Source organism: Suillus subalutaceus, assembly GCF_016647625.1.
Source record: "Suillus subalutaceus strain FC151 chromosome Unknown DFJ58scaffold_136, whole genome shotgun sequence".
NCBI lineage: Eukaryota > Fungi > Basidiomycota > Agaricomycetes > Boletales > Suillaceae > Suillus > Suillus subalutaceus.
This window is the reverse complement of record NW_024540385.1, coordinates 22,131-39,869: the sequence shown is the minus strand read 5'-3', so window position 1 is coordinate 39,869 and position 17,739 is coordinate 22,131. Positions and strand designations below refer to the sequence as shown.

The 17,739-nt window shown below is 48.8% G+C and overlaps 4 protein-coding genes across 4 annotated transcripts; 2 read left to right on the top strand and 2 right to left on the bottom strand.

Moving 5' to 3' along the window:
- Nucleotides 1–282: 282 nt before the first annotated feature.
- Nucleotides 283–2,022, bottom strand: DFJ58DRAFT_810772 (heterokaryon incompatibility protein-domain-containing protein). The gene has a single exon (XM_041391434.1). It carries the CDS (start codon nt 1,873–1,875, stop codon nt 331–333), a length of 1,545 nt encoding a protein of 514 aa, XP_041238987.1. The 5' UTR covers nt 1,876–2,022; the 3' UTR covers nt 283–330.
- A 1,181-nt stretch (nt 2,023–3,203) lies between these two features.
- On the top strand, nt 3,204–3,963 carry DFJ58DRAFT_845402 (uncharacterized protein; the record flags this gene model as incomplete). Its single annotated transcript, XM_041393152.1, has 2 exons — nt 3,204–3,276; nt 3,329–3,963. 2 exons carry the CDS (start codon nt 3,204–3,206, stop codon nt 3,961–3,963), a joined length of 708 nt encoding a protein of 235 aa, XP_041238986.1.
- Nucleotides 3,964–4,104: 141 nt separating this feature from the next.
- DFJ58DRAFT_93110 (permease for cytosine/purines, uracil, thiamine, allantoin-domain-containing protein) lies at nt 4,105–6,488 on the bottom strand. Its single transcript, XM_041395622.1, has 10 exons — nt 6,043–6,488; nt 5,980–5,994; nt 5,843–5,914; nt 5,625–5,789; nt 5,257–5,575; nt 4,945–5,204; nt 4,608–4,898; nt 4,482–4,554; nt 4,369–4,434; nt 4,105–4,318 (listed from the first exon to the last, which is right to left on the bottom strand). The coding sequence occupies exons 1-10, from the start codon at nt 6,261–6,263 to the stop codon at nt 4,247–4,249; spliced, it is 1,554 nt and encodes a 517-aa protein (XP_041238985.1). The 5' UTR covers nt 6,264–6,488; the 3' UTR covers nt 4,105–4,246.
- Nucleotides 6,489–10,001: 3,513 nt separating this feature from the next.
- On the top strand, nt 10,002–15,936 carry DFJ58DRAFT_858320 (uncharacterized protein; the record flags this gene model as incomplete). Its single annotated transcript, XM_041393966.1, has 19 exons — nt 10,002–10,091; nt 10,142–10,184; nt 10,244–10,287; nt 10,342–10,737; nt 10,792–10,891; nt 10,945–10,984; nt 11,036–11,152; nt 11,216–11,633; nt 11,681–11,955; nt 12,018–12,744; nt 12,774–13,595; nt 13,644–13,853; nt 13,909–14,031; nt 14,080–14,172; nt 14,298–14,601; nt 14,633–14,737; nt 14,788–15,093; nt 15,145–15,264; nt 15,321–15,936. 19 exons carry the CDS (start codon nt 10,002–10,004, stop codon nt 15,776–15,778), a joined length of 4,791 nt encoding a protein of 1,596 aa, XP_041238984.1. The 3' UTR covers nt 15,779–15,936.
- Nucleotides 15,937–17,739: the final 1,803 nt, after the last annotated feature.

Here is a 17,739-nt window from a genome sequence, read left to right as displayed (position 1 = left end):
TGGACGAACCCAGGACGCACAAATTTCCCGGAATCCATACGGGGCTAGATCTGCTTACCTGGCTTCTAAAAACGTTAACACGTACGTGCACGGAGTCCTGGAAAACGTAGGTTTGAACTTTGGATGAGATGTAATTTAACTTGCGTGAATCCACGATGTGAATTTGATTTGATAGGCAAATCAGATTGGTTGCGATCAGTAGCGTCATGGCCGATACCGGGGTCGAGATGTCTGCGTCCCGTCAGTCATACACTGAAGCTAGGTTCATAACTGTACAGTACAATAGCTTTTAAACAATCGAGGTGAAATTCAAACCGACACTGCCAGCTATTATCGGAGAAACACCACCTTCTCCTCCGGTGTGGAAGCAACCCAGGCAACGATATGAATGACGCCCAACCCAACACGTTCCATCAAGCCCTCATTCTCACAAACCGCCATCACATGCAGCAAGCACCCACGGTAACGCTCAAGATCGCACACTCCGTCCACACCATCACAACGGGAAAGCACGATGAACTCGATAGAAGTTGGCGGGGCAGGGATCAATGGCAGGATGACAGTGCCAACCCACGTGGGAGGGGAAGACGTGGTGGAGATGATATTAAAGAGACCATAGTGGTCGGCGGGACTTGATTCTCCGTCTGATTCACCACCTCGCCTTGTAATGTCAAAGTGGCTAGAAGTCGTGCGGAAAATGAGGGTGCCTGGTTTTAGCGGTCGATGAATGTCCAGTGGTATCTCTGCTGGATCTAAGATCCCTCCTGGAGGGGAATACGGGGGCTGCTCTTCTTCTATCCAATAAACACGTGAAACCCTCCGAACATCGAGCGGCACTATATCGCCACTGTGGTCCACGATGTACCAAGCATCAATAAGCGTCTCATCGACCGACGCCTCGCTGCTATAACTGGCAACCCGAGTCTGCCTATACACTCCCCACGACATGTAGATAACGGCACCACGCCACGTTGCCCATGCCCAAGAAGGCCAAGAAGAGTCGCCTCCTTCAGCAAGCGAACGACGAACACGAGGCGTATGTGGATCGTGTTGCCAGAGAAGCGCGTGATGTAGTTCCGTCAACATCATTCCATATTGGAAAGCTCTGGCGGGGTCGCCGAGTCCAAATGCTACCACCAAAGCATTTGTCACTCCAGTGGGAGCATCGACAATGTCTGATTCGACGGTGAGATTGCGTCGTGTACACCTCTCAACGGCAAACATGTAACTCTTGAAGGAGTCAGTCGAGGCTGGGAAATATTCTCCCCGTGGATACCTTACAAAACTGGTGGAGAAGTCGGCCTCACTTTCCGCGACGATGTCTTCGCGGAAAACCTGACATCGGCAGTCGAAGTAGACCTGCTTCTCAGTGAAGTATATCCTTCGGCAAGACAGCGCGCACTCTTGATAGGTCCAACAACGCGTAATCCAAACGGACAGTGCCAGAGCAACCTCATGTGTTGGAGGAGTCACAAAGAGATGAAGTCCTTGAATGACTTCGATATGTATTTGTGGCGTTCTAGTTCGTGGACGGTATCCTGGGAGAGGGTCTCGAGCCGTCTTGCCGCCAGCAGCAATTAACGTGAAATAAGACAGGCCATATACCAAATCCATAGCATGCAGCTGAATGACCTTGTCCTGCGAATCATCTTGAATGATGCATAGAGCGTCGATCCATATATAACGTTCACCAAGCTGTCGAACGAATGAAATCGAGTCTGTGATGGTGTCAGGGAGGTTTGCCGCGTTCAATCCGCCAGGCATGGAGCGCTTTGCTATATCATCCTTCGTCGTCCAATACTCTGCGCCGTTGACTCCCCATACATAACTGAGGGCAACATAACGACAGCCAGAAGGTGCAGGGACCACGGCCATCGATACTACGTCCACCACTCTCACGGACCCCGGCAGGTTCCTGTCCGTTCCCCAAACATTCTGACATTTATCTCCATGGTTCTCCTGGCACAACTTAACCCACTTCTTCACCAGACCGATATCCACCGTGTTCTTCACCCTACGACCATGAAGATCGACCGGCCTCCCAAACTTGAAAGCATCTTCTTGCATGAGGTGAATTATCAGCAAACCCGCTGCTTTGAAAGCGGGATGTGTCTGCCAAAGGTCGTTCCCAGTGATGTGAAGGCGACGGCCATAACGGAGTGGGGGATAAGGTCCCCTTCGAAGAGCACCACAAACTATCGTGCACAGCCTACATTCAATCTCTGAGAGATCGGTGTGAGGAAAGTTCTCCATAATCCGTGATCGACGGACATACAATGATATGAGGCGGCAGAAACTGCATTGATAAGATTTTTCCAAGATAGATGAGAGTGAACCGAGTGGAATCGCCTCCAGCTCATGGATGCCATAAAGGAAGATCCTGTAAAAATCCAGCTTTGCACAGATGGAACAAAGTAGTATGTCGTTTTCTAACGTTGCAGTAGAAGTCTATTCACCCTCTTCAATCAGTCTACTGCGCTGGTTACGCGGAAATGTCATCGAGCTCCTCACCTGAAGATCAATTGGTGCTTGATATCGAACTAGAAGAGGTGAGGATTCAGAGGTCCCAGCGGATGCAACGATCGCTTTGAGTTTGAGTTTGCGTATGCGGACGACCAACAGCCAGACGGCCCCAATTCCAAGAGCGATCCCTCCAATAATTCCAGCAAGGGCCAAGCTATGTGTGGAGACTAGACGGTGAGTCGCAATAGTACCAGCAGTTGGGGCACTACTAGGTAGTATTAATGTAAACGCTTCAGGATTACCCGAGAATCACTTGAATACGTGAGGAATAAACCAACATTAAGGCGATACCTACCTGAGTGAGTTGCGCTACTGAAGGGAGGAATCATAAGTACGGGCTTGCACGGTTCAGACGCACGACAGCAGTACCACGAGTCGAGGGCAGTTCAGTCAGACAGGCTGTGTCATTGGCAGTCTTCTTATGTAAATGTTACAACAGCGACCTGAAGGCTAAGAAGCGATAGGCTTGACACGCGTCTAAAAGCCATCCAGCAGCTTCAAACGTTAAGGGGATGAAATCAATGAAAGGACCACTTAACTGGAAGCCGCTGCAAGCCTAGAACTTCAAAACCAATTCAAATTTCAAAACACTCAATTAGCTTTTCCCACCAATTATGGAAGAGAAGAACTGATACCGTCACCAAACCAACTTGAAGTACATTCACATTACTTATTTCATGATGGCTGCTGGCAGTGCACGCTGGCATAATGCTCTCCAGCTCGCTCTGCAGAAGGAAGAAGGAAAGAAAAATGGTGAGCATCTAACTACGCTTCATGAGGCGCTCGATATTAGTGTTCGAACCAGTCTTTCAGCTCGCAACTACTGACGTCAATAGCGCTACTCCATACGTTCGTAGCCATATCCTCAGGGACCACATCATCCATCCATCCCTGCCTTCTCTGCCTTGCTCCTCACAAGCACAGACATCCGTACTCCGAAGGTCACTCAGATCAAATCCAACCCTAACCATCGCGTTGAAGCGCACTTCTGGATCGAAGCCACAAACGAGGAATTCCGTGTCTCTGGGCGTGCAGGCTATCTACCCCTCACCTGACCTTAAGGAGACAAAAGGAATCGAGGGCGTGGGGGAGGTGTATGATGCATTCCGGAGTCAGGGGTGGGACTGGGAGGACGAGCGACGGAAGCAATTCGATAGTGTCGGTGCGCACATGCGCGCATCCTGGTGCCGGCCTGTTCCTGGTTCCCTCATGGACTCTTACAGCGATGCAGAGAAGTGGCCTGTCAAGGTCGCGAAACCCGGAGAGGAAGGGTATGACGCTAAGAATTACGAGGAGGCCCGAGGAAATTTTTCTTTAGTTCTAATTGACCCTGTTGAAGTTGACTATGTCGAACTGGGGGTTATGCCTAACCGGAGGACAAAGTTCATTAAACAGGAAACGGAGAACGAAAGATGGAAGGAGGTGATAGTGGTCCCATAATCTCCACCTATACCTTTCAGGATGTCAACCTACTAGACTCGGAAAGCGGCAGAAAGCACTGTTACGAGGGAAATTCCAGATGTACGATACCATTAGAAGCACGTCATGCGCCTGTGAATTCAACAGAAGTCGAGCACCTGCTATAGCTCAACGCCTTTAATGGTTTCGTTCTACAGGATATGTAATCTACCCAGCCAGTCTTCCCACAATTCGTGATTATTGATAGGTGATCAGAAGGTACACCAAGACGCTACAGCATTCATACCAGTGCAGTAGATCTCCCTTATCGTCCAATGAGCTTAATCTCAAGCGCACGTAGCGGAGGGTAAGTAACAGCCGAGAAAGCGGCCGCGAGCTATATGCAAATATTATGAGCGCGTGTTTAATCAGCCAAAACAATTGTACCTCGAACCCAAGATCAGCGCCGTACGCCGCTCCTGCCATCTTCCCAAGCGGTCCTGTATACCATACCTACGGACGAATTCAGTGTACGAGGCTAGGATAAGGAAACGACATACCTCTGACATCCCAACCACAGCACCTGCAATTCCAAAGCACATTGCGAGTATACCTGCTATGCCTAGTGGCAGCCTTGAAGACATGGCAGGGTCAACGGCATCTTCACCCAAAACCAGCAGACTCACTTTGACGGCGTATCGTAAGCATCCAAATTGTAACCCCCAAGCGGCCCGTTCTTCCGCCTGAAGATGAAATGTTCCTCGGCTACGATCACGATGAAGAAAGCCGTCCAGTAACTGAGAATACTGAGGAAATTGGAAAGGATGACGCTGAAGTGTTCGCGGCCTGCGACGCCTGCTACGGTATATACGACGAAAGCGATGAAAACCCAGAAGAAGCGCGGGATGATGGCGAATGGGCGTCCGAGGGCTTGTATCGACAGGCCGGTGGAATATGTATTTGGGATATTGTTGGCGCTATTCCTGGATTAGTACATACAAGAAGGTATTAATCCGATCTTACATGACGGAAAGTGCGAGAAGGACAAGGATGAATTGGCCAAAGTGACCCCAAGGAGAAAGAACTTGCGCGATTAGACCGCCTGTTGAGCCGTCTGCGAACGCGTTGATATATGCGGGATCTGTGATTGTCATAAGGGCTGCACCAAGGATCTCTACGAAGCAGATGGGGATAAACAGGCCAAAGAATGTAAGCAGGAATACGCGCATGGCTGGCGTATCAGCCGGTAGCCGGCAATTATAATCTGCGGCAACTGGAGCCCACTAGTGGATAAAGGTTCACATGTGATACAAGAGAGATAATGTTTGGACGCACCCCTGAAAATGAGCCGAATACGATTCCGCCAAAACTGAGAATATCTGCTGAAAGAGCACGCCCTGTGTCTTCGAAAGGTTTTTGCGCGTTTATGTCATATCCAGCTTTACCACCAAGACCCCAGAGGAAAAGCATTATGACACTGGTAACCATCCATGCATAGCGCTCGTAGACGTGTACCATGTTGTACCCGATAAAACACGGGATGAGGCAACACACGCCAATGATAACGATGCCAACGACGAGCGGAAGGGTGCCGGGATTGATATTGGCGAGCGTTTGACCTCCCAGAATGACTGCTGTTGTGGAAAAGCCGAGCCTAGGCATGATCAGTGAGATAATGTGCATATAAAGGAGAATCCTCGCACTGAGTAAGGATGTTGAGGACCGAGTAGATGGTGCCGCCGCAGTATCCTGAGCTGAAACGGGTGATAATCATGGTGCGGAGACCAGTTATGGGGCCGAGAGTAGCTATGAATGCTGTTGCAACGCCGCCAAGAGCGCCAAAGCAGAGAATAGTTGCTACAGCGTTACTTGAGAGAATAAGCGTGGTTTGTTATGGAGCGGCATATGCTGAGTAACATACCCAAAACTCAGAGTGTAAATGGACTGTGCGAGCACCCCGACAGGAATGGTAGTCAACACTGTGTTAACGGACCTACGCAAAGATCAAGGAAAGAGGATATGAAAAAAAAGCAAAGCGTTGCATCATGTCGGACTGACCACCACATGAGAAGACTACATTGGGTTCAGGACAGGCATATGAGCACAAGACAAGACACGCACTTGTTCCAAGCATTTTTCGACTCTCTCTGGTTTTCCGGTACACGCTCTACTCCACGAGCCTCGACACCGCTGGCAAAGAGTCTTGAAAGAAGTGGACCGAGTGTACCAAAACGGCTTGCGATCACGCGATCTGGCGCTACCTCGGCATACACAACTTCATCTTCAACCGAGCTAAGGGCTTTCTCCTTGTCTTCTGTGTAATAGTCTGGGGGAGCAGACATGGTGCTTGTTGGGCAGGGTGCGAAGGCTCAGCGCTCAGCGACGTCAACGGGCCGGTTGTTAAATGATTTCCACCGCGCATCACTTGATAGAACAGATCCATAAATACTAAACTGAGCCCGAATTCAGGGCGCCCCGATTCATAAGGCAGCGCTCAACTGGCACTACTAGTAGTAGTACTGCGTGCGTCTCGGGTTCCTCAGAAACCGATCTGACGCATCATTGGGTTTTCCAAGATGCCGAGTACAAGTACTAGTCTAAATGGGTCTATATCATGCGACAAAGAAATGAAATTAACGTGTCACGGACACTACAATTGAAGTTACTGAACTGCTGTCTATCAACGTTCAACATTCAATTGTGTTATACATCCACAACGTGGTGCGAAGGTATTTGGCCATTGGCCGGTACTCGAAGTGTGTGCAAAGGATCTACAAGGAAGTAACAAATGAGCTGTCAGCTCGTTGAAAAGGGTATAATTGACCGCACCTAATACCTTGTAGGTAGTCAAACTGCCTTCCAATGATGTGCCTCCTTTGCAATCTGAGCACCATATGGGTTTTTAGGATCCTTGGCATACTGTAAGTAGTCAAGACTGACATCCCTTAACCGTTACACCAAAAGGTAGTGACACTGAAAGCTTGTGCTTCAGTATCTCGGACAGGTATTTATGTAGATTATGGGAACTCTAGTAAGCCAGCGGGCTTACACGTACTTCTCCACTGTAGCATTCATTCATGAGAGGTCAAAGTAGAAAAAACATGTAACGTACGACGAACACCTATCTCCTGCATCATGAAGGCAAGGTAAAAGGTGACTATGCTTACTGCTAGGGCACCATTTGTAGCACGAGAAGTGGAACGTGCAGGAGTGGACCACTTGGGAAGACCAGGAAATGTCATAGGTTCTATGTGATAGTACAGGGTTATCTGAAGTAGAACACGAATTAGTTTGAAGTTTGAACAGACATTGTACGCGTATTCGGAAGGTGTTTCTCACGCCTTTATACAGCCATATTCAATCTTGCGTCGATACACTGACAAGTCACTCAGTCACCAGTGGTCCTGAACGTTTGAACGGTGGACACATCCAAAGTAACGCTCGGGTTCACCGTCAATCACGTCGTCTAGTGGCAGCAGACGCACCATGCTACACAGTCGTATTTAAAGATACCACAGAGAGCCCATCCACGCAGGAGTTTAGAATATCTCTAGAAAGGTATGTACTGATGAAGAGACGTTGAGCGTGATTATCGTGTCGATGATTAATGGAAACACTCAGGTATACTCCTTGATCTTTCCTGTAGACCTCATTATGACGATCATACAATATATTGAAACAAGCAGGAGTCTTACTTCTACTGGGAAGTGCGTCAAACGGTTTGATGAGAACAAGAAGCATATGTGATTCTCGTCGTGTACGTGTATCTTCTATTATCCTTCTACCGTACATATACTCACCTTCCCTAGCAATGCCGTCCGAAATGTGCACGTTGCCGTGGACTAAACTTGGGTAGGCCCGGGAGTACGGGCAACTTCTAATCCAATCGACCCGTGTTAACGGTCAAGTTTTCCGAGGTGGCTGCAAGTGCTTTACACGCACTCATTGAATTCGTTGGAGACTCGAATAACTCCTCTGTGCTGGACGTTGTGGCCTTGTTTCCCTTCCCAGTCCTCGCAGCTCTGGCAGTCCATATGCGAAAAGCTCACTCAAATTCTGACAGAGATCAAATCCGGCAAAGCCTTCCGCAGCGTCCTCTGGATTCTGGGCGAGTACGTCGAAGGCCTGTAGGCCACGTTCCGAGGACATCCACAAAGTGGTTGATGTACATAACTCAGGGGTATTTTTGACTCATGCCACCAATCATGACTAACGCGCACTAAGTCAGCGCTCCTCTCAAAATTAGGCAGAACTTCTGTGCCTGGCACATCAATGGAGCGGCCCGATTACCTCACACGTATAGTGCAGACCGTTCCTTTCTTTAATTCCCCATTTTCACAGGCCTTCCATCCCCTGAATAGTTTATCGCCTACGTGGGGTTTATATAAACTTTGGAACACATACAACTATTAATGCAATTGGTCGCCCAGGCGAATCCGATGTCTTGATTCCTGTCGGAAGAAGCAAGACTTCCAGCATGGACAACGTATCATTGCGATCCATATACCACATAGTATCGAGTGGTTTTTGGGAGAAAGTGCTGTGGGAGTGCATATAGGCCCGATGCGAGACATCATGTTGTGCGACTCTTCCGATTCCCGGTGAAGCAAATAAACAAGCGAAGGCACAGAATGAGGACGCAGGACTCGGAAGATTGAAACCGCGCAGAGTCTGTGGTTGCGCATAGATTGTACTGAAGTCGGAAAGCGACATCCAAATCGAACACAAGAGTCAGCGTCACCTGGTATGGCATTAGTAACTACTTTATTGAAGCTATCACGGATGCATGAGCGCTGAGCGCCACCATTCTACTATTGTAAAATGGGTTAGTGGTATAGTGGCAACAACCTTGACCTGGGAGGCTAGTGTCACTACGATTGTAACCACGCCCACGGCGTTTCGATACCTATGGTGCGTGTTACTTGGTCACCACTACCTTTTGACCCCTCCAGAATTTTCTGTCCCCCTGGTAGAAATTAAGAGGGACTCTTATTTGAATCAAAACTGAGCGAGATACAGGATATTTTGTACGTACCTTGGGTAGGACAGACAATTTGGCCTGCGGTAAATTTATGCTAAGACGACGTCTTTTCGAGTTCGGTATTAATTTGGGTGTTCATGCTAATTAGCTCTAAGATTCAGTCAACGCTAAGAATTCCTGTGCAATTGGCGGTCGGAAAACTTAAACCATCGATTTGTCCTCTGCGTGCAAGTAGCGGTCGGTAGCGCACTGTAGTATTTGTGGACCTACGCGCTTGACGGTGAAGACATGCACACAAATATTGATTCATTACATTGACGAGACACCGAACTAGGCGACGCGTACTGTGTCGTGATGCGGCCTCAGGCTGTCCTTCCATTTAAAAATTGGTACAATTCGACGCGATCTTTGGTGTTCCCGAGTCCAGTGCGGTCGGCACTCAGCGTCAACTTGAAAGGAAGGAATGTAGGTGTTCCTTCCTCAAAGTTTGAATACGAACGGGATGCCAAGCTGTGCAAAACTTGGAGTTGTTCTAATTTGAGTAAGCGGTCAAACTCCGACGGAAGGCAGAAAGGCGGTGTACTGTCCAAGTACTGTCATTGGTGGTTTTCTCCTGTCTTCTCATGTCTCCAGCTGCAGCTCCACTGGACCCGGATGGGTAACACAGCGAAGCTAAGAAAAACACAATAGGCTTCGCACGCCTCCACCAAGTACCCATGCAGCAAACGGTCTTGAATGAAATGCTAGTTGTACTAGTTCGAATTGCAAGTTACTTACCAGTACTTGACGGTAGAATGCTCGTACGCGTAGGGCTGTTCAGACGGTTGCCAAGCATCAAGAGACAAGAACTTGATCTGTTTAATCATGTCCGTAAATTCTATTTTCAATCGTAACATACCTATACTTAGGGGAAGCTTGTAAAACATTCTAACTCTAAATTCTCCCAATTTTCCGCGTCTCACGATATCGATGCGGCGGCATCTCCTGTGCGTTGTAATGGACAAATCCAGATCGATACACCGGCTGCTGCGTATTCCCTGAAACTGCGTCCTAGGGTATATAAGCTCCAGTCGAACCTTCGTCTCTCCTGGTACGGCCCATGGCATTCCGAGTCACGGGGAGTTTGTTCCTCCGGCAATTCATAATACTATGCTGGAAGAACTGGATCGTTCTCTCTAAACATTCGCTCGTGAGTAAAATGCCACATGTGGAGCGTTCACCACTCTGACCATGGCATAGTTGAACATCCTGCGCTGCTTGTTGTTGCCGATCGGATACGGAAGTACGTCCAGCTCCCTCTTAATTTCATGAATATAGTACATACTTACAACGGTTATTAAGTTTTCCTTGCTGCCGCACAGACATTCCTTGTAAAGCCAAATAATGTGAGGAATATTTTCAAATTATTCGACTCCACCGCCTCAAATCCTTGTCACTAGTATGGGTTTGGCTCTCCGATCTCGGTCTACAATCTCCAGAATGAGTTTGATGGCTCTCTAACCTTAGTCTGGGCTGATGGAACCAATGGCACTGGAACACCCTCTGCGGAACAAGTCATGGCGCGCATCACCAGTAACTTCACGTCAAATCAACTTCAAGCGGTCATGCAGGTTGCGACACCCGCAGACATACCAACTCAGTGTCCACAAAACTTTGACTTGACCTCTCAGTGCTTTGCTGGTATTGCGTTCAATTACCTTCCAATGAACGCCACAGATACGACACCAATTAACTACACCATAAGTGCCGACGCTGGACTTGTCTATGTCAACGTAATCAGCCATACTAGTGATTTCGAGACACGTATTCTGCCGTTGCAATGGGCATTAGACCAGGTATCGCATTCGCTTGCTCTCTTTTCCTTTCAACGTGTTAATCGTTCACCTCAGGCAATCATTGAGCTCAGATCTGGACAGGAGGTACTCACTCCTATGGAATGGCCATATAGTCAGGAAACCAATCAAGAACAGGCCACTGCTATGAGACTTAGTATGTCGTTTACATTCATGGTATGATCGCGTACTGACTTGTTACTGTCTCAGGTTTCATTAGAGGCATCCGGAATCTTCTTGTCATTGCACTGTGAGTCCAATACATCAACTGCCAATCCTACAACTCTAATTCGGGATCCAGCTTTATTTGTTATATCGGCATTGCGTATCATCTTCCAGGGGCATTCACCGGCGAGAGAGCCAATCTCCTGACCAGCCACATGAAGGCTATGGGTCTTCTGGATGCTGCCAGAATAGCGTATGTCTCCGCTCACAAGGACTCGTCAATCATCGCGCTTCACTGATTACTTGTGGCGTTCAGGTCATGGCATATTAGTATCTCTCTAGCATATCTTCCCGCATGGATTGTCGTTTCTATCATATGGCACTACCGAATTTTCAGCGCTACTAATATCGGCCTGGTGCTTATTGTGCACCTTCTATTTGGATTCTCGTTTGCCAGTTGGTCCTTCTTCGTCGCAGCTCCTTTTGGCAAGAGTCCTCAGCTTGCGGCTGTGGCAACTACATTCCTTGGTATCATATTTGCTATCGTCGCGCTAGTCTTTAGCAGCGCTAGCACGACTGCGGCGACTATTTTTACCCTAATATTCCCGCCTGGATACTATGTCTTCGCGATCCGTGCTATATGTGGCTGGGAAAACCACCAAATTCCAACCAATATCCTGAAGCCAGATCCGGATGACAATCTAATTTTGTTGCCCTTGATCATTGCTGCCATTGTACGTGGTGCATATTTATCGTGTACAATGTCTTAACCTATGCTTAGGTTGACGTGTTCCTATGGCCATACTTAGGTGTCCTGCTCGAGAGAAGGCTCTATGACGCCAGAAAGCCGTCCTCGGGCTTTTGGTCATGCTGCCGCAGGCAGAAAAAGTCTGACCTACCTCCGCACCCTGACGGAGTTGCAATTTCTGTCAGGAATTTGGGCAAGACGTTTTCCCCTTCCATGTTCCATCGTGAGAAGCGACGGGTCACTGCCATCGCAGATTTGTCTTTCGACGTTCCGAAGTCTGGTATCTTCGTTCTTTTAGGATCAAATGGGTGAGTTTAGCTTTACCTCCGGCAAATTGGAAAGTTTCCTAACAACCAGGGGGATGGTATAGCGCCGGTAAGTCAACAGCATTATCAATCATTGGAAATCTCCTCGGGCGCAGCACTGGAACTGTCACCTTTGAGGGTGGTGTCTCTCATCCCCCCCGCGGAACGCTTGGCATCGTGCCTCAGAAAAATGTGATATTCCCTGAACTTTCTTGCTACCAAACTCTCCGCGTATGGCGCGCAGTGAAGCATTCTGCTCAATCGATAGACGAAAACGAAGATTACGAGCAGCTATTACGTGACTGCGATCTCGGCAAAAAGATCCACGCCAATGCCAGTACTCTCTCTGGTGGTCAGAAGCGCAAGCTGCAGCTCGCTATTGGACTTGTCGGAGGCTCCAAGATTGTCCTTGTGGATGAGTGTACATCCGGTGTTGATCCGTTATCCCGCCGGGCGTTGTGGAGGACTTTGACGTCTGTTCGCCTCGACCGGACCATCGTGTTCACCACTCATTTCTTGGACGAAGCTGATCTGTTGGCCGATAACATAGCCATTTTGGCTGCGCCAGGCAAGTTGGTAGCTGAGGGCACTCCTGTTGCTCTCAAGTCAAACCTCGGGCAGGGATATAGCGTCCAAGTTATGTTCGACTCCCATGATTTGCCCGAGAAGGACCTTCCAACAGAAACTTTGGATTGTATTCGCCAAATTTGCACCCAGTGCTCCATGTCACTCTCCTCGCCGAGCCAGGCATCATACCACCTCAAGTCGAAGGATCCCGTGGTTGTGGAGAAGGTCCTCCAGCTGTTAGATAAGGAGCGCAGTGCTCTCACGTCGCATCCTGCGATGTGTTGGGGACGTCCATTGAAGATATCTTCCTGGATCTCATGGCCCGTCAAACTGGCAGTGTCTCCCTAGATAGCACCGAGAAGTCCATTGCAAGTTCAGGTGGCATTTCTGAGCCCATCCTGGCTAAGTTGACCGACGACCCATCTGCTCCACCTGGGGCCCTTCAGCTTACCGATGGGCGACCTCGTTCTCCTCTTAGCCAAGCTTTGACGATCTTCTACAAGCGTGCATTAATCGCTCGCAGAAGTTGGCTGACGCCCTTGTTGGTCGTGCTCATCGCGGTCTGCGGTTCATGCATCCCGCTAGTTTTCCTATCTGGCCAGGACACAACATGTACCACTCAGTTCAAGAACGAGTCCGTCATTTCGTTGTACTTTCCCGAATCGCCTGTCTACTATTCAGAAACCGGACCTGGTACCCAGATCTTGGAGTCACCCCCGGATATCATTGCGACTCTCGGACAAAGCGCCTTATTCCTGAAAACGGAAAACATCCTTAACAATGCTACATTCATCTCAACGATTGACCAGGACTACTCTAACTTGATTTTTGGTGGGATATCGATAGATATGCAGACGGGTGATTCGTTATTTGCATGGGATGCAACCCCGCCCGGTTTAACTGGTCCGACCATGATGAATCTGGTGACAAATATACTGTACAATCGGGCATTGAACGCGTCTGGGAACACTGCAAGCAAGCCGCACCTCATTTACGCGAGCTATGCTGCTTTCCCTCATCTTAATACAGGGACTCTGGTTGATCTCAAGTGGGTGGCGTTCTTCGGAGCTGCTATGGTACGCGAATTCCATACACATAGAGTCATGCGCTAATATCTTGCTTAGGCTGTCTTCCCTGCGTTTTTCTCCCTCTATGTCTCAAGAGAGCGGAGATCAGCCGTGCAAGCTATGCAACTATCGAACGGTCTTTCAGATCCCATTGGGCTTTGGATCGGCCATCTCCTGTGGGACTCGATATTTTCGGTGACACTGGCTACAATCATTATCATTATATTCGCTGTCACTACAAATCAGTTCAGCGGCCTTGGTTTCTTCGTATGTTTACCTTTATTTTTTTTGAGCATTATAATTCACTGATGCATTCTGGTAGTGGCTCGTCCTCGTTTTGTACGGCATCGTTGGCGCGTTGTTCGCGTACTGCGTATCGTTGTTCATGTCGTCACCACTGTCCTCTTTTGCAGCAGTGGCAGGATACCAAATCGTCATTTATATTGTGAGCTCTTGCAGTTTTTTGGGCACACCACCACTAACGCAGGACTAGATGTACTTGGGTGCATATCTCCTGACGCTGACTTATGCGTTACCGTCTCAATCCAGTGCCATTATCACGATCATCCGTAAGGCGTTGTTATATGTGCATCTGTGACCTGGCGTTTTAAATGATCTTTCTAGACTTCACGTTTTCGGTGTTATCACCGGTGGCTAGTGTCGTAAGTTGCATTATTTTCTTCGTGCAAACTAGCCTTCACCATGTAACAGATGCGTGCGGCCTTTGTATCAATAAATCTCTTCTCACTGCTCTGCGACGGCACGACTCCCGTGACAACGTCATCACTTGGTGACATCCTGCGATATGGAGGCCCCATCGTCTACCTCGTCGTTTATGGCTTTATCCTGTTCGGTATTCTCGTATGGGTCGATTCTGGGTCAATCATCCCTCGTCGATTCCTCAATACCAAGGGACGGAAAGGACGAATGGATGAGTTGCAGGCCAACTTTGAGGCCAACAGACAAGACGTTGCTGCTGAAGCGCGTGCGGTGGCACACTCCAGTGACGCGCTACGTCTGCTCCATCTTACAAAGACATTTAGCAGCAATAAAGTTGTCGATGACGTGTCTTATGGGGTGTCTCGGGATACTATTTTTGCCTATGCTTGGGCCTAACGGGGCTGGAAAAACTACAACGTTCAACATGATTCGTATGTATATCTGATATGACGATTACACTCTGAGACTCATTTCCGTCTAGGTGGCGATATCGTTCCGGACATGGGAGACGTATTGATCAAGGGGGTATCAGTATTAAACTCTCCAAGGACCGCACGTCTATCTTTGGGAGTCTGCCCACAGTTCACTGCAATTGACTCTCAGTTGACTGTTCGGGAACACCTCATGATCTATGGACGTCTCAAAGGCCTGAACAGGGGTCATGAACTAAAAACAAATGTCGAGGCACTCATGATTGCTACATCATTGCATATGTATGCTGACCGACTAGCGAGTCAACTGTCCGGCGGGAATCAACGCAAGCTCTCTCTTGCTATCGCCCTCATTGGTGAGCTCTTACACTTCTGGTGCATGTGATGGCTGACGTGGACACATGCAGGTAACCCTTCTGTTGTTCTCATTGATGAGTTCTCTACGGGAGTAGATGCGAAGATGAAGAGAGAGATGTGGGGCACTCTCCGAAACGTCGCTGTCGGAAAAGCAATTGTTATCACGACACGTACGTTTTCTTTGAGATCATCCTGACCTTGCCTCTAATTTCCGATGGCTATATAGATTCCATGGAAGAAGCTTCAGCTCTAGCAAATAAGTCGGCATCATATCTAAACAATTACTGGGTAAGCACATTGTTCGCTATGATGTTTGCAATATCTTATCGCCTTGCAGCTGTTGGTACGATCGAGGACCTGGTCTCGCGTTATGCCACGTACCAAGTGCATTTCTCTTGTCCGACACGAGAAGACACGTTCAAAGCTCAGGTCCTCATGAGTCGGATTCCAGGCTCCCGTCTAGCCGACGACGTTGCTACGCGTTTCGAAGTTCCTATACAAGACGGCACTGGCAGTGGGCTCACGCTTGCGCAATTGTTCCATATTCTCTCGTCCCAAGGCGATTTCCAGGAGTACAGCGTAGAAAAAGCAACACTAGAGAGCGTGTTCCTGAAGGTTATTAGAGGAAATAATGTTATCGAGGACGATTCCCCTAGAAGACGACGCAGGTTTCGACTGTGTTAGGGCCGTAAGTTGCCCAAGCATTTAATTAGACTGGACTGACTCGGACTTACACGTACTTGGACATGGACAATGCATGCATTTATTGATTAATAGTAGTGTATCCTTATGACGATTGATTGCAGTCGAGCAAGTACTTGGTAGCAATAGTATGCTTACCGTGTTGGTGTCATCTTAGGTTGCCGAGTGCAAAAACGGTACGAGTGAGTCAAAATTCCAGTGACGGAGAATCCCGGGCAGCAGGGACAGTCGGCGTCGCTGGGTAGAGCGGTTGATGATCTCGATGATCATTGAGCGCTGAGCTGCCGAAGCTATTCTTTGCCATGCGAGCGCCCTGCAGAGGCGGTCCAGGGCTCCAGGAGCTTGGAATAATCATGCAACATTTTTAGCCATGGTAACGCCGCTCACACAGCAAGTTCCTGACTCCGACTCGCTTGCACTTTTCTTTCTGCGGCAAGATTAGGTTCAGACTTGCTAGTCTGCTGTGTTACTTTATGCAACTGAGAATATTCTCGCAATGTAACGAACACTGAATTTCAACTCATCTTCCATCTCCAGAACCTAGACTGATACACTGATCTGCAATTCGCGAATAGATACATCATGACAGGCATCTTTGACTTACTACTGTTTGACGATCCCGTTGACCCACGATATGTCCACTTCTCCACGGTCCATAACCTCGCCGTGTTTTTCCCGCATACGTGTCCACGTTTCCAGCGACGTCGGCTGCGTTTAACGTGATTCCTATAATCTCGCGAATCAAAGCATTTGGTGGCGCGTGTACCATTGAATGGATATTCTCGAAAGAACGTGTACCTAAGTGCCGGGGCACCCACGGGCAATGCTGTCCGTAACGAGATCGTGTAGTTTACGAAACCGCCTTGTAGGTGAGACGAAGAAATCTAGTCCAAGCTAATTGACCCACTGGGTCACTCGGAGATGTCGGTCACTGTCTCCACGCCGTCCCGGAGTGGGATTGACATCAGTTGTCGCGCTACTGAGACGGTCATATTGCAGTGAGTGGCGACAAAGGTGGCAATGCGACGTAGACGCACGTCGCAGTCACAGAATCAGGGCAGACGTTATAGCCACATTAATAACAAGGTGCTGCCAGTGGGGACAGAAAATTATTCGATCGGAAGCATTACTGAGGCGACATTGACGAGGCAGGGGACTGGCAGGAAGTAAGGAAAGGCTGCCGAAGGGCGTAACTACTTTCATTGGCTGGCTAGCGGGTAAGAAGTGAGCCTGGGTTGAGACGAATGACGCGGACGTGAGACTGGCAAAGTCCCTCCACCATGGCATCCTGCAGGCCCAGGTCCATGGGAGTCGGGGATTCATTTCGATAGAAGGAACTAGCTCGTCGGAGTATCCCAGCAGCACACTTCGAGGTCTGTTCCTTTTTATGCGTTCTTCGTTCTTCGCGACGAGTTCGACATAGAGGCTCGCGTATCCTCACTCGATATTCCTCTCGTTCTTTACGCCCACCACCACCACATCATAATTTCTGTTGTTGCATTGTACCGTCGTTAGTGCAGTGTGAATAGAACATGTTAACAGTTATGGTCATTTACCTAATTAGCGTACCACACACTGAGAGTCCTGCAGTACTAATCAGTGCACACTGCACGATCGAACTCGTAAGCAGGTTCTCCGCCCTCCCAGCGGTTCCACTTGCTTGCGTCCACCCCAAGCTGACGCGACGCTCGGACCAGCCCAACATCATTAGATCTCGCATTGCCTCTTCGGGGGCTAAGTTGTACCCGCGCCCCCTTATTCCCATGGCTGCTGATAATCATGTTAGCGCTCGAGGTCTTCTCCCTTCTCCAATTTACTTCTTGCACCCCACTTTTCTCACATTGACCACTTGTACTGAGTGGAGACCATAAGCCAGATCCTCCTTCAGAAACCTGCGAAGCAACTGTTCGTGAAAGCTCGGTATGTGGTCTCATGGGTTCACC